The following is a 23,030-nucleotide window of genomic DNA, read 5'->3' on the forward strand; positions in this document are numbered from 1 at the left end:
CTATCGCCATCTGCACTCAGGATTACGTGTACACATCCATCTCGATTGCGCGCGGAGAAATAACAGTATGCGACAAGTGCTGGCCATCGCCGTCTTTGGAAGCTCCTTAAGGTGATAACGTAGGGCTTATCGTGGGTGCCGGGTCGGCTGTTGCTACATTACGTATGCGGGCGCGCATCTTGTGGAGCTGAGTTGATAGAGTAACAACCTGAACTTGATCCCTTGGCCGCAGAAGCAGTGAAGGCGTCGTCAAGGTGCATCATGTCGTTTCTTGAGCTTGGTGGGTTACATGTGTTTGTCACGGGGGCCGCCGGAGGAATTGGCAGTGCCATTGTAGAAGAGTTTCTAGGTATGTAACGGTCTTGTGTCTTTGATATTTTTTGGAGGGTCTTTGCACATTGGGTGAAGTCTGCAGGGCCCATAATAGGCACAGGGTCTTTGACAAGTCACGCTGCGGTGGGAAGGCACGCTCCTGGGCTGCGGCCTACGAGACAAACAATCAAAGCCTTCATCTCAATCGATGCTTTCGCTTTCATCCAACCGCCACTAACGCCTGTATAGCACAAGGCTGTAAAGTCACTGCACACGATCTTCGCCCCAATCCTCTCGCCTCAACAAACCCCAACCTCCATTGCCTCCAAGGCGACATCAGTTCCGAAGCCTCCATCCAGGACTCCATATCCCAAGCCATCAACCATTTCTCGCAGTCTATCAGCATTCTCTGCGCCAACGCAGGTATTACAGATGAATCCTCCAGCTATCCTATCTGGGATATGCCCAGCGAGCTCTGGGATCGCACCTACGCCGTAAACGTGCGTGGTACGTACCTGACCATCAAACACTTTCTTAAATCCATCGAAAAGTCGCAAAGAAATACAGGCAAGGAAGTCGAAAATGTCAGTGTCGTTGTCACAGGGTCTGAGTGTGGGGTCTTCGGTCAGGCAGGGCATGTGGAGTATGCGAGTGGGAAAGCAGGGCTACAATACGGACTCGTGAAGACAGTAAAGAATGAGATTGTCAGATTGAATAAAAGCGCAAGGATTAATGCTGTCGCGCCTGGGTGGGTGGATACTAAGTTGATTGAAGGGAGGTTGGACGACCCAGGGGAGATGTGGAGGGAAGCGGAGGCTACGTGAGTCTGACGTCCGCTCCTCGACTCTTCAATCATTCATTAACGATTGCAGTGTGCCGCTCAGGAAAATTGCTCAACCCACCGATGTAGCGAGAGCAGCTGCCTTCCTGGCAAGTCATCGCGCTGCAGGTCATATCTCAGGACAATGTATATCTGTGGATGGCGGTATGGAGGGTCGTATTGTGTGGTCCGAGGACGAAGTTCGTAAATCGCAGGCAACGGCTGTTGAGACCGAAACACCATCTCTCAACGCAAATGGTGAGGCCGAGATATTCGGTACCGCAACCGAAGGGGTGTCCCTTGCTGGCAGGACCCCCTCAGCAATGGCTATCCCGACCATGGCGTCTCTCGGCAGCCCTCAATCATCACAGAAACCAAGGATCAAGATACTGCTATCTGTGGATTTTGATGCAGTGTCGGGCTGGCTTGGTACTGGCCAACATCCCGATAACAACCTTGCGGATTACAGTACTGGCTTCTTCAGTGGCCATGTCGGAGTTCCACGACTACTCAAGCTCTTCGCGAAGTACGGAATCGCGAACAAAGTAACCTGGTTCGTGCCGATGCATAGTGCAGAATCTTTCCCGGAAGAGTTCGCGGCCATCAAGAGCAGCGGCGCGGAGATAGGCTTACACGGTTATTGCCATGAAGGCGCCCCTCAGCTCACGCCCACCCAAGAGCGCGAAGTTCTCGAGCACTGTATAAGTCTCTACCAGGAACTGTTAGGAAAACGTCCACTGGGCTACCGCGCACCACTCTATCAACTTCGCGAAAGTACCGTGGAGTTGTTAGAGGAGTACTCTTTCCTCTATGACTCCTCGCTCTCCCATCACGACAGCAAGCCGTACTACCTGCCCAATCTCCCACCTATCAAAGCGCCAAAGTACACCGAAGAGGCTTCCGCGAAAGACTGGATGAAACCTCTGCCTAAACCCAGTGCCCCCACATCCAAAACTCTCGTCGAAATTCCGGCAAACTGGTACACGGAAGATATGACGCCGCTTCAGTATCTCCCCAATGTACCCAACTCCCACGGCTATGTCGACGTTCGTGTTATGGAGAACATGTGGAAGGACAAGTTTGAGTGGATTAGGAGCGAGATGCTTGAGAGCAATGGGGAAAACGATGTAGTAGTTTTCCCGTTAGTTTTGCATCCAGATACCAGTGGTATGGCGCATGTCATCGGAATGATTGAGAGGGTGGTTAAGTGGCTGAAGGCGTGGGAAGAAGACGTGGAGTTCTGCACTTATGAGGAGGCGGCTGGGGAATGGAGGGAGAAGAATGCTGTTGAATGATTGGGATGCATCAACCTAAATACACAAATGTAATCCAGATGTCTTACACATGGTCCGTCCCACGACTCCTTCATCTACTCTGAACTCTTTCCGTCATATAATCTAATGACCCTCCCACTTTCCTCCGCCGCTTCCTCCCACGGTTCATCACCACCTACTCCAATACTCTTGACATTCAGCGTAACGAGACTAGAGCGAAAATCCGATCGTGCAGTCAATCTAGGCGCCGTCTCTACATCGTCAGAGCCCTCGGATGGCGTCACAAGGATCACGGTTTTGTCTTCGAGGGTCTGCTCATCCATGATGACGAATTCCGTGCCTACGATATCGTGCTCAGCGCCGTCAAATTGCCACGCGAATTTGACTAGGTCGTCCAGTTTCCAGCCTAGGAACGGGTATGAGAGGTCCTGCGACACCGGGGCGCGTGTGGGCGATGAGAGTTTGGTAATGTCGGTTTTGTCGACGAGGATGGCTGGGTGGTATGGATCAGTATGCATTTTTCTCGAGAGTGTGCTGGTTCAGTTTACCTATGTGAGTGCATTCCACGGCCTTCAGCTCCGGCGCTTCAAATGCCTCAATGAAGAACTCGTTAAGAAGCTGAAGACAATATTAGTTATTTGCATTTTTTCTGAGATTGGATCGAGGTTCTCACATCGTGAGGTATCTTTGCTGTGCAAAATACGGGGATGGTGTTATCCAGTTGATCGTTGTTCGCCATGGTGTATGCTGCTGCCGGTTTGGGTTCGCCCGAACTCGATCTGTTCCGAACTCGCTATTCTGTCCGCCTGACATATATTTTCGACAGTCAGAAAGCCATTTGAGACCGTCGGAGAAAGAAGGTCGATGTGTATTTGTGTGTAGTGGATCATAGTTGTGGCTACTGCTTACGGCTTTAGCCTGAAGTCGAACGATCGTTGTGATCGTACATCGCCGCGATAATGCTCTCGTCAGTCAGGGTGTTTTGTAAGATCAAGGCAATGTGCATTTCCGTGAGCTAATGAGTAATTGAACAGCGTTCAGGATGAAGGCTATCGCTATGGGATCATGACGAACAAGCCACCCGTGGAACCTTGTCCTCATATCCAGCATCTTTCCAACAATAGACATCATCCCAGAAACAACTCCAACTGCTTCGCATACGTCTTAGGCACCTGGTATAGGTGTCCGTGTCCTGAATCAGGGTATAGATGTAGCTGCGCGTTCTTAAAGTTCTGCTGCATGAGAAAGCTGTTGGCTGTCGGCGTCATGATGTCATTCTTGCCGTTCGTTATCAATATCGGCACGTCCATCTGCTTCAACCCTTCAAACAACTTCGGGTCAGACACAAACTGCATGATTGCGCCACTCATAACCTGACCCCCTGCCTGATTCACAAACGTCGTGCGCTCTTCGCCTTCGATGTTACGTTCTTGGATGCGCTGCCACCACGCATGTCCCAGCGCCCTGCTGGTCTTAGTAGGGTAAAAGAAGAGGTCCAGCATGCCTTCCTCGTTGGGATCAGCTCCGCCAGCTAACTCCATAGCTTTCGCATCGGGTAGGACGAAACCTTCCGTGTATGACGACTGCGTACCCGCCAAGACCACCTTGTTGACAACATGAGGGTAGTCGAGAACAATGCGCTGCGCAATTAAACCGCCCATCGAGTATCCTAGTAGATCCGCCTTGGTCACTCCAACTGCGCTAAGGAAGTCAACAGCAACAGTGCCCATTTCCTGAATAGTAGGTGCGATGCTGCCAGAGCTATGACCGCAGCCGGCGTTGTCAAAGATGATGACAGTTCGTGAAGATGCAATGCTGTTCAGCAAGAGAGGGTCGATAAGGTCCATCGTACCGCGGAAGTGGGTCAAGAAGAGGAGCGGGATGGTAGAGGGTGCCCCAAACCGGCGGTATGCAATTTTGGTGCCTTTAACGACTGCATATTGCGTTGGAGTAGTTTGTGCCGACATGTCTTTTGAAGATCCGTTTATTGTAAAGATTGATCAAGAATAGAGAAGGCATTTCTCTGTGGAAAGTGTACTGGAGAGAAGTCCCGTAGCTCATATGTAAGCCTACGATAAATTCTCCAATTACTGATCTTCATATGGCTCACGGGACGGGTTGCGAAGATGCTCAGTAAACAGGCCACTAGTCACTCATCAAGTATCCTGGATAGGAAATTGTACCAAAGCATTCGAGTGTAGCCAATGGTGGCTTGCGCGGCTGACATGACGATATCTTTAGTAAGCCATCTAACAAACGAGACTGTCCTAGAAGTCCACCTGAATACCTAATGAATACAAAGATTGTTCTTTTCGACGCTCAACATAAGAATGTCCGCGATGGCATGGTAGCTGAATTCCGAACGGGCTTTGCCCTCATCGATGTAATGGATCAAGAAAACATGCTGGAGTAATGAGAGAGTGCCGATGTACATGTGATCTCCGCCCAGTACCCCAAGACATTTCCCGCCACCAAGACACGTAGCATCAAGTCACATCGTGGTACTAGCAAAACATAAGATTCAACAAGTATCACTAGTAGTAGTCTAGATGCGTTGCAAATTCCCATAACGTCCTATTGCAACCACATGCCCACCTTCTTCACGGTCAGTCATCCTCAAAGGTAACACAAATAAATCTACAGTCACTACTACGCTACTTGGTGCAATAGCCTGACTAACTTATGTTGACAATTGTACAGTGTATTAAAATAAGTATATAAAAGCAAGTGGGTATCATCCAGTAGCCATCCAAGTCTGGTATAGCCCTCAACCAGTATCGAAGCAAGGTCGTAAACCAAGAACGAATGCAACATATCCTCAGGAGTACGGGGAAGTTCGGACCAAGCTTCGCGGCTTGGCACCCGAGGTTTGCGTAGTGTATTAACATTAATGGTCGTAAAGTAATAGGTTCTTCCCATTTCCACATCTGCATCGTGAGAATGTATTCAACAAATTGTCCCGCTATCCCTCCCGCGCAGCACCTTTGTACTTCTCTCGCTCATAGTATCCGGCTCGACGCTGATCCGAATATCCGTCTTCTTCTTCACATTCCCCATCGGTAGCGTTGTTATTCCATCCTCGTCCATACGGACATGCGCCGAGTGACCGAATCGAGGATCCCTTGTAAGATCTCTTGTGCCGTCCTTCAGAGCCGCGCTTCCAGGTATATCGCGCGATCTAGAATGCGCATCGAAGCCCTTCGTTGCGAACTCGATAAGTTGATTGAGGACCTCGAACTCGAGCTTGAGCTTGATGGCGTATGCGAGCGTCTTCCAGCTGGTTTGGATTTCGTACAGGCCTATGTACTGTAAGACCAGGATCGTGACGTCGAGCAAGATGACCACCATGTTGACGATGATAAGATGGTTGAAGACCCGCTTCGCGTGTGGGCCTCGGAAGACGGCCGAGCTGCGCATGAGAGCAAAGGTGCGATAGATGTAGAGTCCGCTTATGAGGCACTCTTGGAAGACGAACCACGTAACCTGGAAGATCTCCCACTTCTCGTAGATCTGTAGCCACCTCTTGGGATTTGGTGAATTCGACCCAGCGAAAAGCGCAGTCGCACCTCCTTGCACAACTATGCAGGCTGCTATGATCATGCAGAGCAACCACCAATCTTTCTTTCCCGAGCTGATAAGGTGTAGTCGTGACCAGAGTACGATGGATTGGCCAGTGATCATGAGCATACCTCCTCCACACGCCATGGCGATCTCCAGCGGGGCCGAGTCAGATATCCCGTAGTTGCGGATGAAGTACCCAAAGGCATGTATGGCGATACCGACCGAGGCCGCGATGAGCGTGTAAAAGTACACGCCGCGATAGGTGCGAAAGAGGCGGAAGATCTTGACGAAGACCTCAAGGGTATGGGAGACGGCGAGGGCGAGGAAGACGATGACGACAAGAGAGGTCTTGTAAGGCAGCGTAGGGTTCGTGGTCATACCTTCCGCTCGATCGGATGTCTGGGAAGCCATTGTCGGTGTTGGCTGCAATATCGCCCTGCGATGTGGTTGACCTCAGTTATGAGGTAGCCGAGCGCCGGTCACGAGCAGGGAACGCCGCGCAGTCTCCTCTTCAAGGCACGTAAGATCACTCTTTCTACAGCTGACACGCACCACAAGTAGTCTGCCTCATTTTACAGTCAACCAGCCGCCAAGAAACTCTGCACCTCTCGATTCACTACCCTACATCCCGGTTCCTGGTTAGGCAATGATCCTCACTAGTCGCAAACGCGATCTACGTCAACTCGACATGTCCTCGCGACCCAATGAAGGAACTTAAATGCAGCCTTGTTTCCGGAACGCGGTAGCGAGCGTGGCGGGCTGCAAGAAATGTCGGGGCTGGCCCCGCGGGGGAGATGTCACCCTGTTAAAGGAAATGAGACACAGGCCTAAAACTGCGTATACCCTTGTAGTCACAGAGCAACGGCAACGTTATGCCGCTCGCGTCAGATGAACGGTGCTTGAAATCGCGCCTCAATCAGATGGTGTTCTTGTTAAGGTTGAATGAGCTTGGCGACCCAGACCTCGAATGCGTGCTTTGACAACGAGTTTCTATGATGTTGTTCACGTCGCGCTGGGTGACAGGCCCGGCTAGCAGCGCTTTGATGAGGTCGGGCGGGTTGAGAATGCGATGTAAATGACTAGGAGCCTAGGCTTACCTCATGATGCAGGAGTCTGAACGACGTGAAAGGAAGGATTGGTGGTGAGAGAGTGCTGCTCGGTAGGTGGGCGGAAAGTGGCCGCCGCGTTTTCGTGAGGGCTGGGAAGTCAAGCTAGTCACGTCACCAGAAGCACGTGCGCACGCGTTTCCGAGGTCAAATACCGGGCCCCGCTTAAACACCACCTCATCTTCTTTCATCCTTAATTGTCATCAAGCGCACCTTTTCGCAAACTTTCGCTACCCTCACCATCAGCCACGCATCGATCTATGGCTTTCGATCGATTCCACATGGAGACTTCCGATATTCACGCGTATCATACATCCCTGAGGATGACCAGTCTTTTGCTGGGCACAAAGACCGACGACCTTGATCCGGCTCATTCATGAGACAACTCATAAGGGTTCTGCTGGCCAAGAATGGTCCACGCGTGTGGCCAGAACAGAAGACCATGTCGCAATGTTAATTGTATTTGCGAGCGAAGCTGAGTACCTGCGGATGCGATGGCCGTGGTATCTTCCACTAACACCAATTTCGTCCACACAGGAACCATCTCCATGTCGATTAATGCAGTACACAAAATTGAAGGCTGACATGCAGACTTTCGTCTCGATGGCAGTGAGTCTGCTATACGGATTGAGACCGTCCAGCGCCATCGAGGACCAGCTCGTTCTTTGGTCTCTACATCTCATTCACCATCAAAGCCCAGACTCCCTCATACGCATAGTAATCTGAGTCGATACGCTCCGCTTTACCTACCGGTCATTTCTGCCAGAGTACTACACTCCATTCACTCGCATCCGGTAGTTTCACACTCTTTTCAGGCACGAGTCACTGGCAGCGATAGGACGCTGTTAATTCAATGCGGACGATCGCAAAGTGGCTGCGGACAATCTATACTGATCAGCAGTACACTGACATACCCATTCCCACCGATATTCAGAAGGGTCTGGAATTGCGCCTTGCTGCGCAGGTGCTAGGGATGATGCAATACACCTCCGAGATCATCGGGAGTTACATACGCGGCCTCATCTTCCGTCCCGTAGAGGCAAAGGAGTTGGTCGTGGTGGCTGGATTGACGCGTAAAGAAGCGGTAGAAGATCCTATCTTGGACGCTTTGGCTAACTACGTCGCGTACTTGTGTCGGTACCATCTGGTCAGTAGGGACAAAGAAGACCAATATCTAGCCGTGCTTGCTGGGGGCAAATGCGCGAAGCTGTTAAATGCCGTAAAAGACCACAATGTCAGAGCTATTGCGCAGAACGGATGGAAGGCTATATGCCCTCGGCCACTGGCGGAGCCTTAGAATCATGATCAGTTTCATCGTAGTAGCCTTAGCTTAGTTTGATAAAGCTCCTGTTTTCATTACCACTGACGGCACATTCGTAGCCAAGACATGCCAACCAGCGTGATGACGCTATGCAACAACAAGTGTGAGCAGTAACCAGCATTTCGTAAGATTGAACAAGCACTCATAATATTCACAGTGTACCGCATTGCCGCAATCAAAATCGTAAGTCGATTAGTGTACTATTTGACCAACTTACTTAGACCTTGTTCAGCCAAATGAGCTTACTCTGGTAGTCGCCCATGGGCCATGCGATGTTAAGCCCGCCGTTCATGTACGTAGCCCCGCTATAGGTAGCATTGTCCAGATCGTTGCTATACTTGGCCTTGGGATCCAAGCCCTGTAGTCTAAGTGGGGGTGCTGCCGGCTTGATCATGTACTGTTGCTGGAACGCAAAGACTATGCTCTGGTTTCCATCTGCACTGACGAATTGCACACCAGGCCAGTTGCTGCTATCGGGATGCGCCAGGCGGTAGAAATCGCCGGAGATGACAACGGGGTTCACAGCCTTGGCTTGGGCCATGATTGAAGGCACGGCAGAGGCTTCCTCTGGGGATAGTTCGGAGGGGTTGAGTTCGAGACCGAAGGAACCGCACATCATGGCGACGTGACCACGGTATTCGATGCTGATGTTGCGGTGGGTGAGACCGTTGGGAACGGCAGATATATGGCACCCCATTGCGGAGGGCGGGTAGACCAGGGATGTTCCCATTTGGATTGTGAGACGATTAGAAGCATCGGTGTTGTCACTGGTCCAGTGTTGAGGCCAGTAGTGTAGAAGACCAGGGTCGAAACGGCCTCCACCTGATGCACAGCCTTCCCAGAGTACGTCAGGATAGCTCGTTGTGAGATTGTCAATAACGCGATATAGGCCAAGGATGTAAGTGTAGTCATCAGATGGGCGGGCAAGCTCATGCATGCCGCGGTTGTTATCCCATTTGACATATTGGATGTTCGCGGAATCAAGGACTCGGGAAATTGAGCTGATGATGTAGTCCTGGACTTCCGGCAACCCCACGTTCAGGACCAACTGGTTCCGTGTCAAAGTCCTTTGGTGCTTTCCAGCATGCAGGACCCAGTCGGGGTGCTCATGGTACAAGGTCGAATTGGGGTTTACCATCTCTGGTTCTACCCAGAGACCAAACTGTAGAGGCGTAGACGACGCATTCAACACCGTGAAGTTGTTGACTTGCTCCACGTATGGGCCTAGACCATCGGGGAACTTCTCTGGGTTGGGTGTCCAGTCTCCGAGGCCCATAGTGTCATTGTTACGCGGGTACTCGACACCAAACCAGCCATCGTCCATCACGAACAGCTCGATTCCAAGCTCTTCCGCCTCGCCGGCCAGATTGACTAAAGACGTCTCGTTGATATCGAAACTTAGCCCCTCCCACGAGTTGAGCAGAATCGGCCGAGTTTGGTCCGTGAACTTGTGTCGGGAGAGGTGGTTGCGATAGAGATCATGGAACGAGCGCGACACGCCACCAACACCCTGAGAAGAGTACACACCGACAGCTTCGGGAGACTGGAACATCTCTCCTGGTGCCACGCGAATGCTGGAGTGAAGCGGGTTAAGGCCCATGAGAACGCGCACATAGCCGTTGGAGAAGCGCTGTGCTGTAGCTTCAAAGCTACCAGTCCACACTAAACTGATACCCCAAGCTTCTCCGGTAGACTCGGTAGTGGTTGGTGAAACCAACGCGAAGAAAGGATTGTGAAGATGAGACGCATATCCTGCAGTGCTCCGAAACCTGAGATATATCAGTATTTCGTCCGGCGATGCTTATACATATCAACTTACGAAGTCTCGCCATAGTCGATCTTCCTCTTGACAGTCTGGAACTCATGCGACCAGTCACCATGGGGCTCAATCATCTCGAGGTCGAGATTGGGGAAGTCGGTGCTGAAGCTCGACGCTCTTTCGATGACGATATCGGCAGTACCGTTGTTCGCAATGCTGAAGCTACGTGCAATAGCGTTGTACTTTGGGAAGATCGAGTACATCAAGGCAGCTGAAACATCTGACACATTGTCGTACATGTGTACGGTTATGGTCGTGACGTCGCCAGCCTCCCCATAAGTCGCAGGTAGCCCTGGTAGAGAAGGCTTTCCCTGTGTGATGTCGTGGGATTGGTAACGGAAAGCGGATATCGTGTCACCATCAGCGTGTTCGATATGGATGGCTGGTAAACGGAAGTCACCGCGGCCAATATCGGGAAACTCGCGACGCTCATTGCCTATCTCGCCAGCCACCCATCCGGACGGTAGAATGTAGGCTGGTGGTGTGAAGTCGTCCATTGGTCCTCCAAAGTGATCTGAGATGAGGTCGCCAGACTCAGTATCAACGTGGAACAGGTATGACATGCCGTCGGCGGTGAGAGTGAAGTTTGTGCCAGTTGCTTGAATAGCTGCCTCAAATTAGCGACTGCCTCTTTTGTAACCTATAGCCATGTCTTACCATCTTGCGCAACGACAGCGCTGGCCAGGAGGCTCAACGCGAAACCCTTGATACCAATCATTGCTAGATTTTGCAGAGAGCAATGCATCACGAAAATTCGTCAAGGTACCTGCTTAAGTACACCTCCCAACCACCCTGGTCGCATGCCTAGCTTACATCGGGGATGCAGTGAATTGATCATCGTGAGGGGAAGTGGGGAGAGTCCGGGGTCGACAGACAAGCTCTTCCGCCATGGAACTCTAGGTCGATTGCAGTGATTGGGCCAGCGGCGGAAGCGGGCGGATAGGATGCCAGATGAAGATGGGAACGGCGCTACTCTGGGTCGGTGCGACGTTTAGCCGCGGTTTATGTCGTCAACGGTCCCATAGAAGGCTGCAGCTGCCATCGCTGATCAGGTACACTAGCACAACGTTGAGCGGAAAACTACAGGAAAACGACATGTCTTGCCGTAGAAAAGCCGTATAAGTAGCGCCAGCTGCTAGAGAATGCGGCACGGATGCGAATTTCGGAATGTATACTCACCTCATGCAGAGAAAACATTGAACAGGTGCTCTGCCGTCTACACCAGTATAAAAGTCAATGTTCACATATTCCCTCAGGCAATGTAAACTTCTAGGAGGTAGGTGTTTGGTTTTTTCCTTGTACAAGGTGTACTGTTGGCGAAAATGTCAAAAGAACCTTCTTTCCACATCACCTGAGCACTATGAAGTCATGATGCTCCACGCTCGAGACTAAAGCGCCCAGCTGTCAGTGCTATTGTACGTGGGACAAAGCGGTGATGCATCCTATTAAACTATACTAACGCTCGTCAAGCTTTTGCTCAAACGCTTGAATCGTCAACTCATAAACTCGTCTTGCGATCTGTGTCATCTCCACTCCCGACTTGGGATCTATCTCTGTTATGCCTTCCGCAAGACAAGAGCCATCACCCATAGCCTGATTCATAACTAGAGTTCTCATACACCAGGCATGCCCAACCACGCTCTGACCTGTGGGACGCCTCTTGGAAGGAAGTACACAGTCCACAGCGCTGCAAAGGCAACCAAAAGGCCCGTGAATTTCTCAAACCAAGTGTGGAAGTAAGCAGCCGTCATGAGGAGCATCCACCACATCAGCGCGGCGACACCAAGCGCGAACTTAACGCCACGCGCAGTAGCCTCGCCCTCAGACTTGACGAGGTCTTTCTCCACTGCGACACTTGCAACCTTGCCATCAGGCAAGGTGATGAGCCTTCCATCTCTCAGTCCCTCTACACGCGTCAACGCAGGCAGAAATTCTAGCCACAGGAGTGACGAGCCAAGTATGAGCAAGAAGACATGTCCAGAGATATCGTGTCCGCCCTTCCATGTTCCACCAACCGCCTTGCAGGTCGCAGCAGTGATGTACTCTCTCGTGGTGCTCATTTCTTCCCTCGCCTGCGGGTCTCTGATAATTTCGCATTGACCTCCCGTGAACCTAAACCCGCGATCAATCAGCGGCGGCCCAAAGCACCACTGCGTCATGAAGCACCACCAGGTTGTCACGACGCCATATCGCATCACCGCTCGGATGCGTCTCGCGCTGGCACCCTGGCCGAATCCAGGGTGAAAGGTGACGAAGACGGCGAAGGCTAGTGTCGTCCAGAACCATCCTTGCTTGACAAAGTATACGTTGAAGATGTTCTTCTTTTGCGCAAAGTACGAGGGCGCGAATTCGGCGGGGTGGGATTGGAGGACGGCGGAGTAGGGCGCACTGCGGTTTGAGGGCGAGATTATGCTGAAGACGCTACCCATGAGGAGCGTCAATGGGTAGATGGCGATGAGTTGCGCTTCGAGGCGGGTGGGGAGAAAGGGCGAGCGGCGCGCGGACGAGGTTGGTGAGCGAACGGTGCCGCTGGGCATTCCGGCTGTGATAGGGACGCCATTGCTAACGTCGTTGTCGGGTCTTCGACGCGTTGCCATGGTTGTCGTGGAGGTGGGTGATGGGCTCTGTTGAGCTGCAAGGTAAGGAGGTGGCAATTCAATGGACGAAAACTCGATTAACCATAGAGTAGGATCAAGAGATGCCAAACTTGATCGTATGCGAGGAGAACCAGGTTTGTTGGCTAGGCCGTAGGAAGTGGGCAGCTCCCACGAAGCGAAACTCATGAACAATGACGTTATTTGGTTTTGGCGGCTGAGCCACAGCTGCCCAGGTGTGGCGCGAGACGCTAACCCCGTTGGACGTGCCACCGCCAGGCTCTCACCTTATACAAGAAAAACATTGAACAGGCCTGGAGACTACATCAACATGAAAACATGCAAATTGGGTGACAAAACAGACACTTGGTAGGCTCCAGGGTGTTCAGCTTTTCCCTTGAACGAGGTGCTCCGGCCCAAGCAATTTGACACAATATTTACAGCTGGCGACAACACACCAAGAACCTTAAAACGCCACAGTCCACTACGTCTATCAGAGAGAAGCTATTGCCACAATCCATTAGTTGAGTTGCCCTCCAAGCGTCAACGGGTCTCTTGCCTATCTTCCCAGGATCAGTGAAAACACGTCAACACAGCAAGAACTTCCTACCAGGAGACGGTATAACACAGACTCGAGTTCATATCTCCAGTTGGTATCTAAACTGGAAAGGGAACCATTCAGTCTCAAGTGTCATCAACTCTCAATGAAGCTCGATAGATCGGTGACATGGGCGTGCAGTAACCAACTACTCGCGAACAGAGTAACATGCTTAATTAGAACACACCGAACCCTGGCAACCTGATAGCGATACAAGGAAACAATACCATTTATCGCATGATTCGCATTCAAGTCGTCGAAATTTAGAAGTACCTAGGTAACTAGGCAAGACGACATTCACCGTGAAAAGCCTCCACGATGACATTTCACTATAACTACCTAGTTTCGCTCGCCTCATATTACTTGCGGCTCTCACGAAGTTCCATATATTCTTCCTAATCCCTTTAATTCGCCCACATGGAGTCAGAAGTCGCCGTCCACACAAGCGAGGGCAACCCAGCAGCGCAGTCAGCTCTGGCCGTGCTCGCAGCCACTCTCAATATCAACGAGAACGCGCTGAAGACGGCTCTTAATAGTGCATTCGACCTACTGCCTATGGCCGCAGGTAATCCAATGCTCGCGCTACAAATGAGCTTCCAACGGTTGTCGTACCACATTGACAGCAAGACATTGGTTGAGACCATCATGGCATTTCGACGAACATTCGGCGCCGCTCTGGGTATGGACGGATGTGGGTATAACAGGGAGTCCGATGTAGCTCCACGCTGATAATACTTCTCAGTCAAGTATGCGACACCCACCCGGGCAAGTTACAGTCAATTCCATGGACCGCCTTCAAGCCACACCGTATACACTGGTCCTCCGCGGTACTTTGCTCCAGGTTCTCGATCATCAAATGAGCCTGTTGGGCACTACATCGACGCTCCGGTAGTAGATCTCTATCAAGCTCAGATTTATCAGCCTCAGTGGGGCTCAGGTTACGATGGTAACGTCCCAAGCAGCGCGTCACGGTCCAGTGCCGTGTCGACGAACCACAGTTTTCCTGCCTCACAAGATTACCAAGGCCCTAGGGTGCCTGGCCAGAGGAACGGGGCGCCCTCAGTACTTCCAACCGGTTCATAATTTCGGTCAGTATCAGTGAGCGATACGAATGTTCGGTCTGCTAGCGAGAGGCGTGGCGGGAGGCTGGTTTTCGGTGACATATTATCACTGAATGCGCTATATCTGGCTCGGGTCGCTGAGCACTGATCAATTGGCTGTGTGATAGAAGCATCTGGAAAAGGTTCTTTCGTAGGCTCAGTCCTGACAATGCCCGACACGTCGCATGCTGTTGTCATCAGTATGTTCATCCCGCAATGCTTTTGCAATTGACAACAATTGATCAAAGAGCTCTTCATAGGTTCTGCGCCTTCAGTACGAATAGTTGATACCATGCGCGCATTTGATGTGAGAAAATACATGTGGTGATTGTAGTCGACGGATAGCAGAGCGGCCGCTATGACGAGGTCGGCGGGCTCTCCTCCGAGGCCGCCGCATCATCAACTTTTTGCGACACCATAGCCAGCATCACCACGCATAGCCATGATGTCTCAACCCGATGATAGCAACGCCTCCGCCAGAAGCATCAGAAGACAGCCATCGTCGCGCAGCATATTCTCCGTCCCTACTCCAATAAAGCAGCTGTTCGATCAGTTTCCACTCATCACGTATCCCGTCAACGACTTCCCCCAACGTGCACCACAGCATCACAATGCCCATGTACTCTACGTGTTTACAACTGATGAAGGAGCAATTCGAGGCGCACCATCGCACAACCCAGCGTGTTTGAAGTGGCAGGTCAGTCCATGTCGATACATGCCCATACCCCACCACCAAGCTCACACCATCACAGGCGTACCTCAAGTTTTCCAAGATTCCCTTCAGAGTCGCCTCGGCAAACAATCATGCCTCTCCCAGCGGCTCGCTACCCTTCGTGATACCGTCCTCGCCGGATCCTTACAAGCGAACACAGCCTGTTCCCTCGAACAAGCTGCAACGATGGGCCATGAACAATAGTGAGAAGGCAATAGAAGAGCCTGGAGATTTGCGCTACGAAGCATACCTGAGTCTGCTGGACCATCGGATACGGAGAGCTTGGGTACGTCGACCACCAAAGATGCTCTGCTCAAGGCTAACATATCCCAGCTCTACACCGTCTACCTTTCTCCCAACTTCATCACCATCGCCGAGCCGCTCTACATCCTCCCAAGTTCCCGCAACCCTTTCGTGCGCCTCACGATATCTCGCGAACTACGCCTCGCCGCCGAAATCGAACTGCTCAAATTCTCGAGCATCATCAACGACGAGACGCTCTACAACCAAGCGGACGAGGCATTCGCAACACTCGAGACACTGCTAGGTAAAGACGACTGGTTCTTCGGCGCGCAGAGACCGGGCTTGTTCGATGCTAGCGTCTTTGCGTATACGCATCTGCTATTGGACGAGCAATTGGGCAAGGGCTGGGTGGACACGCGTTTGCGCGACGCGCTAATGACGCGCACACGCCTGGTCACGCATCGAGACCGGATACTGGCTAGGTACTTTGAAGATGGGTCTTGAGTATAGGATGATACCCGCGAGCAGTAATGGAGTGAATGCTGTACAAATCCCCCATCAAGGTCCAGTCATGAACACCACGAAACAGCGACTATGCTCATACGCGAAGCATAGCTCGACTCAGCTCTCTTCATGCGAGCTTGGAAGGAGCGAACTTGTGTTGAGTGAAGTTCGGACGTAGCGGACGCCGCGGACAGTTTAGCGCGAGCCAGAACCCAGCAGATGCAGATGTGACTCACGCTATGGAGAGCTGCACGACATATCGCCTAATTGGGTAATGCTGGATACATGCTGGGCGTGGAGAGGGCGTGCAGAAGAGCCATTGGCTGGAGCAGGCTGGCATATAAGACTTCTCCAGGCACCGACCAGCAACAGCATCAATCCTTAGGAACTTTACCCCACTTCAGATCTACAGTAAATTCTCGTCATCTGTTTCTAGGCCCAGCCAACCAACCGCCATCTACAATCAGCAGAAAGTCTTCATTCCGCCCTCGAGAACACCATTATCAACATGACACAGCCAACGTCCATCGACATGACCTTCGACACGTCCCTCGTCGACGTCAACGCACCTACCAATGCTAACGCCTCTTTTTCGACCACCGAATCGGATTCTACTGTAGACGGCCAACAAACGTCAACGCATACACAAACTCTACAACCGACTACGACTCCACAAAAGCCTTCAATCCCAGTTCAGCACATCCCAACTCAGGCCGCCTACGACCAATGGGCCGCCATCTACGACACCGATGGCAACATGCTGCAAGCGATTGATGACCTAGAGCTTCAGAACCTCCTCCCAGACTTCTTGTCCCAAGTCGAGAGCAGTACTACGACAGAACAGGAGCTCCGTGTGCTGGATCTAGGGTGTGGCACTGGACGCAACACCGAGAAGCTCGTACGGTACGATTGGAATGGAAAGAGCGTGGAAGTCACTGGTCTCGATTTCTCACAAGGCATGTTGGACGTCGCTGCGAAGAAGCTATCGCCCTTACTTCAGGAGAAGGACCAACAGGGGCTGCGGTCAAGACTAGAGTGCTGCGACTGTTTTCCTACTGTCGATAGCCCATCAGGTCCTCCACTACCCGCAGTTTCAGATCTGCGACCCGTCCATGCCATCACATCCACTCTAGTCCTGGAGCATATCCCACTGAAGGACTACTTCGCCACGCTAGCCGCATTGCTCTTACCTGGTGGCACGGCCTTAGTCACAAACATGCACGCGGACATGGGACGCGTCAGTCAAGCTGGTTTCGTCAATGCAGACGGTGTCAAGGTTAGAGGGAGTAGTTACGTTTACACAGTGGAGGAGACTGCTGCGGCAGCCAGGACTGCAGGTCTTGAAGTAGTGAGTGTGAACGAGCGAGAGATGAGAAAGGAGGATGTTGAGGGTGGTGCTGTGGGAGAGAGGGGTTGGAAGTGGGTCGGCACAAAGGTTTGGTTCGGCATGGTTTTCACAAAGGCTTCGTGAACCAGGTGCAGAGGAGTCGTGACTACCAACATTACACCTGCCGGTATGAATGAAGCAGGATCATTCAGTTGCGTATGATGGTCTCTGTAGACTATTAATACAGAAGAGCTTTGCTCCACCGTTTGTTGCGTCTAGCGTACACAAGCGTTACAAGCCATTGCATCATATCACTTTCACCGGCCGACAATCTCAACATACGACCAAAGGTAAAGGAATATACTGGATCCCGTTTGCTCTCCACACGTCAAGCCTTTGACCGGCGAACTAGTAGTTTGGTGGGTGACCACAAGCGAATAATCGCTGTTGTATGTTTTTGTTTTTGCTTATGCGAGAGATATCTAGAGGGATAATAGAGAGATGTAGTGAGGAGCATGTGTAATTGGGAAGCTTAGGAGACGAGTATGAAACCTGAGAGCCCTAAAAGAGAATTGGATACAACGCTAAAGTTAAGCAATGGGTATAGTCATCGTAAGCTGTGTGATAGCATAGTTCGTAATCTCATGAAGCGTGGTAGCTAGGAGGTATTTTCTCCTCGTCGTGCCCTCGCATACTTCCATCCATATTCTGCGTCGAAGTTTTTGATCCACTTCTTCGCAGCTCTACGAGGTGTACTTCGTCGTCTGCCTTTCCTATACTCTCTAGCGTCTCGTCTACCGTCCTCGCCATCGTAGTGTTGAACAAGCTTGCATCCAGCATGCTTCTGCTTGGCTTGCCTCTCTTTTTCGATGGCCGATTAGGTGTGTCGTCATCTTCGTTTGGGTCGGAGTTGTTCTGCGTCGTGCCAAAGCACTTGGGTACCAGCTGAGCGAGGAATCTTCGAAAGGCTGGCATGGATACGCAAATTATGCCGACGTTGATCTCGAGGATGGAGTAGACGCCGGACATGAGGTTGTCGTACATGGGGTTCGTTGAGGTGGCGTATTTGGCGACGGCGCTGAGGCGGATGCAGGACACTACGATGGTACTAAAGTATATTTGTTAGTATACGACAATATAATGTCCAGTGTGTGGATTGACTCACATGCCACCAACGCCAAAGATTGCGCTGAGGAAGACCTTCTTACGCGAGCTGAGTTTCAGCGTCATCAGGTTCGGGATTGGTATAAGGACTATCGCGACGTCCAGACCAATGTTGAACGCCGCTGCTACCAGGTAAAACAGGTTTTGGTTGATACAGTAGTCCGGCGTGCTCGTTCCGTCCCAAGAAGTCCATACTGCAGAAATGGGCCTACACGCAAACGTCATTGTGAATGCGAATGCGATGGTCCAGAGCACTGATATGACGATGAACACCCAGATCCATTTGCGGGTCGTCTCCGAGGGAAAGATGCGAAGGAAGAAGAACAGGAACGCGAGCTTGGTGAGTCCACAGCAGAGGAAGTAGGATATTTGGGAGCCGTAGGTCAGCTGTTGAGCAGTCAGTAGTCATCCACACACATTGAGCATCGCGTACCTACCCTCAAAACTTTGTAGATGTCGCTATGAGGAACTACCCAAGTATCTTTTCCGAAACCGAGCTTTGGCGTGTAACATTGTATCACCGTGACAGGGAGACAAGCTGCTTCGGCTGCTATCGCAAAGACATCATCTAGCCCGAACGAGTTCTGACTGATTGCGGACCACGTGCGAACGGTGACGGCGGCGAGCGCAACGGAACCCGCTGTGATACCCGTCAAGAATATGACGTTCGATCGGTCGCGAACAGGCCTCTCGCACATGGTGGAAGTGACGTTGACAGCAGCTGTTGTTCGCATCAAGTCAGCGCGGTTAATGTGGAGTCTGGTGGGGATTCTCACTGAGAGACTCTTTGACTGAGCATGTCCCACCCACGCAGGTCTGGATGGCCGCGTTTATGGATACACTGTCACAGATACATTGCACATCAGTGGGTGCGCATGCCATTTGGGCAGTGACAATATTCTGAAAGCATGTTGCCTAGTGCTGTCAGTCGTATATTCTCATAAGTACCAGTGAAGAAGGAATCAGGACTTACTGCACATGGTGGTAGCATACTCAGGACATCTTGTGCTAGAGTTGTATGCACAACGCTACTCAATGCTGTGAGCCCTATGATGAGCACCTCGTTCCATCGCATGTTGAGTACTAGAAAATATCCAAGAAGGTGAGCCACAAATATGACGAGCTGTCGATCTTGGTTCAATGATCATTGATACATATAGAATACGATGATGGTGAAAAAGCAGAAGAAAGGCAGGCATGGCTAGGCCATGCTCGAATCCTGGGTATCATCAGCACGTTTCCGTACGTCTTTACCAGCTTCTCGGTATTCGATATCCCAGTTGATATTCAGGAGAATTTGTTTCTGCTTGACCTGCGTAGGATTCGAGGCGAACTCTACCGAGCAGGCTGCATGACAGACGTGCCGTCCCAGGCGGCTCGGCATTCGGGGACTACCAAAATGGTTAATGGAACCAAACCCTAGCTGAATTGAGTCCTCGCCGAGATACACATCGATGCGGAAGTTGTTTTGAGAAGATGTAGTAAGCCGCGTAGTGAGTAATCTAGTGAATTCTTAGAAGGCGTGGCTACGCCAGTGTACAAAGGCCCGAATGCATACTACACGGCGTTGCCCTCACGACCATAGTATTCCTGGTGCCCTGGGAAAAAAGATGGAGAGGCGTTCAAGGTTGTGCATCGATTATCGCGGTTTCAGATCCTATTGGCTCCCCACGGAAGTCCAGATATCCACACAACGTCAAACTAATAGTCTAGACGTTGTTGCAGGCCAAGAAGCAGCTTAGGGCTTGCGCGGTTGTAGACCATAGTCTCATGCCTCGTGGCTATGCGCCTCTGGCGTTATCGAGGCGACGTTGAAAACGGTGGACATGTGGAAGGCCGACCTTGCTTCGCTTCAGGGCCTTCCGAGCGTGGGGAGACAGTAGACAAACACGCGAGTAAGCTGCATCAGCAATTGAGAGCAAAGTTAGAGATATCACAAGTCATGCCAAACTCTGGAGGCGGCAGGCGGGATAGGCGACACGGGACGGCGGCTGAGCCTGCTATGAACAGGGTGTTACGATTAGGGTGCTGCCGTGGACCCCCTTGCAAAACAACCCCCATTCGGTCATTCCGAGTGCGGCACCATCCTTCCGACTCCCCGCCACATGGCAATGAGAAAAAGCGATGCTGGACAGTCTGGACACATCAAATCGAACAACAAATAGTTCGCGGGTTTCATAGGCGACTCTGGCTCAGCAGGCGAAGCTGACAATATCGTGCGATTGCTTTTGGCGACTTGTGCAAAGCGCACACCATGGCCAGAACGCGAGGGTCTGCGGTACGCCCCGGCACTTGCAGCGTGCCCACAATAGAGACCCGCATTTCGGCATCGTCTCTCCTTTCAGTATACTGTGACGGCCTGTTCGAGTCGTAATTCGCTATCGGGGGCCTGAAAGGGTTGGCTGCAGAGTGCTGCAGTTAGCGATGAGCGACGATGGAAGATAGTTCCGTCTGCCCCCTCCACGATCGTTCTTGTAGTACTTCTGTTCTTCAGCGTCAGGACATGCGACATGACGCTTCTATCTGATGTTTTGCTGGGTGCGCATCTTCGATCCGTCCTGTTGATCTACCTTCCTACATCTTTCGTCGCATACTATCTTATCTGGACCATCTATACTCGAACCCTCCATCCACTAGCTAAAGTTCCAGGACCATTCTGGGCATCAGTATCACGAACATGGCTTATGTGGCACCATCACAAAGGCGACATTGAGATTGTCGAGCGCGTTCTTCACCAGAAGTATGGCCCCATCATTCGAATCGCACCCGATGAGGTCGTGACGACTGATACTACGGCTATTCCACACATCTACCCGGTTCAAAAGGCCCTGGAAAAGACGGATTGGTACAACCCATGGCGACCATCAGGACTGAACAGCCAGCCGGACTTGTTCACGCAGACCAACGAGAAAGCGCACACAGCGTATCGAAGGATTGTTGGGGGCGTCTATTCCCTTTCCAGCATATTAAAAAACGAACCAAATCTAGATGCGACGCTGGAACTCTTTCTTGAACGGTTGGGCAGCTTTGCCGATGGCAACGAAGCATTTGACTTTGGTCTCTGGCTTGAGATGTGAGCTACAAATTGGTTATCAACAATTTCACAGTCTAATTTGTGGATTAGGTACTCGTTTGACAGTGTCGGTGTCGCCTTCTTCGGTCAAGCCTTTGGTTTCCTCAAGGACAGCATCGATTATAACAACTACATCCACTCGGTCCATCTTGCAATGCCATTTCTTACCCTTCTGACAGTCACTCCGTACTACATACGACCGTTTCTGCTTCTGGTCGCTGTGTGCATCCCGAGCTTACTGAAGGCTGTGCTGGCTGTAGAGGATATCAAGAAGACTGCGATTATAGAGACGAAGACAGCTACCGAGAGAACACTTGAAGTGACAGGAAAGCGACCCGACTTACTTTCTCAGCTGCTGGCGATTGTGCAAGAAAAGGGAGAGAAAGTCAACTATTCGCACAGGGAGATCACATCGGACATGTGGGTCGCAATGTATGTGTAATGACAAAAGAGGTGCCTTGAATTATCATGCTGACCGTCATTAGCATGGCTGGAGCTGATAGCACATCCATCGCAATGCGCTCCGTTTTCTACTTCTTGATGAAGAATCCCGAGAAACTCGAAAAGGCGCGCGCAGAAGTCGATGCGGCCTTTGAGAAGGGTAACCTCTCATCACCAGTACAGTACGGTCAGGCTGCTTCCCTTCCATACCTCGTAGCAACTGTAAAGGAAGCCTTACGTTTATTCTCTCCATTCTCAGTATCGATGCCTCGGTACGCTCCGAGTGAAGGGATTACGCTGTGCGGGAAATACATCCCAGCAGGCTACACCGTTGGAATGAACCCTTCAATCGTTTCGCACGACAAAGACATATTCGGAAAAGATGCGCTAGACTTCGTTCCTGAGCGATGGCTGCAGAGTGAAGATCGGACGCGGGCGATGGACAAGACAATCCTAGGTTGGGGTGCTGGGACACGAACATGCGTTGGCAGGCCTGTGAGTACACCGTGAACGCATAGGAGAAAAGTACTGACAGTGCACAGCTCGCTTTGACACAGATCTACAAAGTGACTGCCGAGGTATTGCATCGGTTCGACTTTAAGATGGCACATGACAAGCCATGGAAGACGCACAATGCTTCTTTCAACGTCCAGACTGGCGTTGAGTGCAGGTTCAAGCGAAGAGGTTCGACTACACCTTAGTCGCTCAGATATAGTCAGTATTGCGGTAGAGTATAGACGAGACCAGAGACGCGTAGTTATCGCCGCAGTCGAAATGCACATTCAGAAGCTGTATGTAGTATACTGAGCTTTCCATGTCGTGTGCGGTTAGACCTTGAAAGACCGCTTTTAGCAGCTTTTAGTTTTGTGTTGCTCCAAAGGAACGTCAAGCGTCTCGATGGTTGCCATGTTAAGGAGAGAATCATACTAGGGAAGACACTGATCGAGTCTAGTTAAAGATGCAGTGTCTTTGGTGGTCGGCTTTTGCTTCCCCAAGAAGAGACCTCGGGATGCAAGGTTCGGTGTTTTACCCAATCAAAAGTCATCATGACGTCAACTTCT

General features: G+C 51.3%; 11 protein-coding genes across 11 annotated transcripts; 5 read left to right on the forward strand and 6 right to left on the reverse strand.

Moving 5' to 3' along the window:
* The first annotated feature begins 67 nt into the window (after positions 1-67).
* Positions 68-2,464, forward strand: BKA58DRAFT_131788 (uncharacterized protein). Its single transcript, XM_046164397.1, has 3 exons — positions 68-349; positions 562-1,132; positions 1,185-2,464. Exons 1-3 carry the CDS (start codon positions 262-264, stop codon positions 2,425-2,427), a joined length of 1,902 nt encoding a protein of 633 aa, XP_046027902.1. The 5' UTR covers positions 68-261; the 3' UTR covers positions 2,428-2,464.
* BKA58DRAFT_131821 (uncharacterized protein) lies at positions 2,465-3,402 on the reverse strand. Its single transcript, XM_046164398.1, has 3 exons — positions 3,080-3,402; positions 2,955-3,024; positions 2,465-2,899 (listed from the first exon to the last, which is right to left on the reverse strand). Exons 1-3 carry the CDS (start codon positions 3,143-3,145, stop codon positions 2,502-2,504), a joined length of 534 nt encoding a protein of 177 aa, XP_046027903.1. The 5' UTR covers positions 3,146-3,402; the 3' UTR covers positions 2,465-2,501.
* A 16-nt stretch (positions 3,403-3,418) lies between these two features.
* BKA58DRAFT_380723 (Alpha/Beta hydrolase protein) lies at positions 3,419-4,447 on the reverse strand. Its single transcript, XM_046169933.1, has one exon. The coding sequence runs from the start codon at positions 4,371-4,373 to the stop codon at positions 3,534-3,536; it is 840 nt and encodes a 279-aa protein (XP_046027904.1). The 5' UTR covers positions 4,374-4,447; the 3' UTR covers positions 3,419-3,533.
* A 905-nt stretch (positions 4,448-5,352) lies between these two features.
* BKA58DRAFT_410124 (uncharacterized protein) lies at positions 5,353-6,378 on the reverse strand (the record flags this gene model as incomplete). Its single annotated transcript, XM_046172199.1, has 1 exon — positions 5,353-6,378. One exon carries the CDS (start codon positions 6,376-6,378, stop codon positions 5,353-5,355), a length of 1,026 nt encoding a protein of 341 aa, XP_046027905.1.
* Positions 6,379-7,775: 1,397 nt separating this feature from the next.
* On the forward strand, positions 7,776-8,551 carry BKA58DRAFT_131846 (uncharacterized protein). Its single transcript, XM_046164400.1, has one exon. It carries the CDS (start codon positions 7,927-7,929, stop codon positions 8,368-8,370), a length of 444 nt encoding a protein of 147 aa, XP_046027906.1. The 5' UTR covers positions 7,776-7,926; the 3' UTR covers positions 8,371-8,551.
* On the reverse strand, positions 8,491-11,124 carry BKA58DRAFT_131841 (Melibiase-domain-containing protein). The gene is made up of 3 exons (XM_046164399.1): positions 10,871-11,124; positions 10,214-10,820; positions 8,491-10,163 (listed from the first exon to the last, which is right to left on the reverse strand). Exons 1-3 carry the CDS (start codon positions 10,956-10,958, stop codon positions 8,612-8,614), a joined length of 2,247 nt encoding a protein of 748 aa, XP_046027907.1. The 5' UTR covers positions 10,959-11,124; the 3' UTR covers positions 8,491-8,611.
* A 361-nt stretch (positions 11,125-11,485) lies between these two features.
* BKA58DRAFT_380728 (inositol phospholipid synthesis and fat-storage-inducing TM-domain-containing protein) lies at positions 11,486-13,088 on the reverse strand. The gene has a single exon (XM_046169934.1). It carries the CDS (start codon positions 12,994-12,996, stop codon positions 11,827-11,829), a length of 1,170 nt encoding a protein of 389 aa, XP_046027908.1. The 5' UTR covers positions 12,997-13,088; the 3' UTR covers positions 11,486-11,826.
* Positions 13,089-14,950: 1,862 nt separating this feature from the next.
* On the forward strand, positions 14,951-15,964 carry BKA58DRAFT_437892 (uncharacterized protein; the record flags this gene model as incomplete). The annotated part of the gene is made up of 3 exons (XM_046173534.1): positions 14,951-15,202; positions 15,258-15,503; positions 15,551-15,964. The coding sequence occupies 3 exons, from the start codon at positions 14,951-14,953 to the stop codon at positions 15,962-15,964; spliced, it is 912 nt and encodes a 303-aa protein (XP_046027909.1).
* Positions 15,965-16,218: 254 nt separating this feature from the next.
* BKA58DRAFT_131873 (S-adenosyl-L-methionine-dependent methyltransferase) lies at positions 16,219-17,684 on the forward strand. The gene has a single exon (XM_046164401.1). It carries the CDS (start codon positions 16,473-16,475, stop codon positions 17,433-17,435), a length of 963 nt encoding a protein of 320 aa, XP_046027910.1. The 5' UTR covers positions 16,219-16,472; the 3' UTR covers positions 17,436-17,684.
* Positions 17,685-19,855, reverse strand: BKA58DRAFT_131888 (uncharacterized protein). Its single transcript, XM_046164402.1, has 5 exons — positions 19,429-19,855; positions 19,232-19,370; positions 18,893-19,176; positions 18,457-18,842; positions 17,685-18,399 (listed from the first exon to the last, which is right to left on the reverse strand). Exons 1-5 carry the CDS (start codon positions 19,528-19,530, stop codon positions 17,934-17,936), a joined length of 1,377 nt encoding a protein of 458 aa, XP_046027911.1. The 5' UTR covers positions 19,531-19,855; the 3' UTR covers positions 17,685-17,933.
* A 706-nt stretch (positions 19,856-20,561) lies between these two features.
* Positions 20,562-23,005, forward strand: BKA58DRAFT_357550 (cytochrome P450). The gene is made up of 4 exons (XM_046168686.1): positions 20,562-21,528; positions 21,580-21,960; positions 22,014-22,464; positions 22,512-23,005. Exons 1-4 carry the CDS (start codon positions 20,966-20,968, stop codon positions 22,668-22,670), a joined length of 1,554 nt encoding a protein of 517 aa, XP_046027912.1. The 5' UTR covers positions 20,562-20,965; the 3' UTR covers positions 22,671-23,005.
* Positions 23,006-23,030: the final 25 nt, after the last annotated feature.

The sequence above is a fragment of the Alternaria rosae genome, assembly GCF_020736505.1.
Source record: "Alternaria rosae strain MPI-PUGE-AT-0040 chromosome Unknown BKA58scaffold_3, whole genome shotgun sequence".
NCBI lineage: Eukaryota > Fungi > Ascomycota > Dothideomycetes > Pleosporales > Pleosporaceae > Alternaria > Alternaria rosae.

Coding starts and splice junctions, on each gene's coding strand:
- BKA58DRAFT_357550 (XM_046168686.1), top strand. CDS start 20,966: ATGACGCTTCTATCTGATGTTTTGCTGGGTGCGCATCTTCGATCCGTC. Junction 21,961..22,013: donor TCGGACATGTGGGTCGCAAT/GTATGTGTAATG, acceptor GACCGTCATTAG/CATGGCTGGAGCTGATAGCA. Junction 22,465..22,511: donor GAACATGCGTTGGCAGGCCT/GTGAGTACACCG, acceptor GACAGTGCACAG/CTCGCTTTGACACAGATCTA.
- BKA58DRAFT_131788 (XM_046164397.1), top strand. CDS start 262: ATGTCGTTTCTTGAGCTTGGTGGGTTACATGTGTTTGTCACGGGGGCC. Junction 350..561: donor CATTGTAGAAGAGTTTCTAG/GTATGTAACGGT, acceptor ACGCCTGTATAG/CACAAGGCTGTAAAGTCACT. Junction 1,133..1,184: donor TGGAGGGAAGCGGAGGCTAC/GTGAGTCTGACG, acceptor TAACGATTGCAG/TGTGCCGCTCAGGAAAATTG.
- BKA58DRAFT_131873 (XM_046164401.1), top strand. CDS start 16,473: ATGACACAGCCAACGTCCATCGACATGACCTTCGACACGTCCCTCGTC.
- BKA58DRAFT_380728 (XM_046169934.1), bottom strand. CDS start 12,996: ATGAGTTTCGCTTCGTGGGAGCTGCCCACTTCCTACGGCCTAGCCAAC.
- BKA58DRAFT_380723 (XM_046169933.1), bottom strand. CDS start 4,373: ATGTCGGCACAAACTACTCCAACGCAATATGCAGTCGTTAAAGGCACC.
- BKA58DRAFT_131841 (XM_046164399.1), bottom strand. CDS start 10,958: ATGCATTGCTCTCTGCAAAATCTAGCAATGATTGGTATCAAGGGTTTC. Junction 10,821..10,870: donor CGCTGTCGTTGCGCAAGATG/GTAAGACATGGC, acceptor AATTTGAGGCAG/CTATTCAAGCAACTGGCACA. Junction 10,164..10,213: donor ATCGACTATGGCGAGACTTC/GTAAGTTGATAT, acceptor GATATATCTCAG/GTTTCGGAGCACTGCAGGAT.
- BKA58DRAFT_131821 (XM_046164398.1), bottom strand. CDS start 3,145: ATGGCGAACAACGATCAACTGGATAACACCATCCCCGTATTTTGCACA. Junction 3,025..3,079: donor CAGCAAAGATACCTCACGAT/GTGAGAACCTCG, acceptor TATTGTCTTCAG/CTTCTTAACGAGTTCTTCAT. Junction 2,900..2,954: donor CGTGGAATGCACTCACATAG/GTAAACTGAACC, acceptor CATACCACCCAG/CCATCCTCGTCGACAAAACC.
- BKA58DRAFT_131888 (XM_046164402.1), bottom strand. CDS start 19,530: ATGCGATGGAACGAGGTGCTCATCATAGGGCTCACAGCATTGAGTAGC. Junction 19,371..19,428: donor GTATGCTACCACCATGTGCA/GTAAGTCCTGAT, acceptor TGACAGCACTAG/GCAACATGCTTTCAGAATAT. Junction 19,177..19,231: donor CTCAGTCAAAGAGTCTCTCA/GTGAGAATCCCC, acceptor TGCGAACAACAG/CTGCTGTCAACGTCACTTCC.
- BKA58DRAFT_131846 (XM_046164400.1), top strand. CDS start 7,927: ATGCGGACGATCGCAAAGTGGCTGCGGACAATCTATACTGATCAGCAG.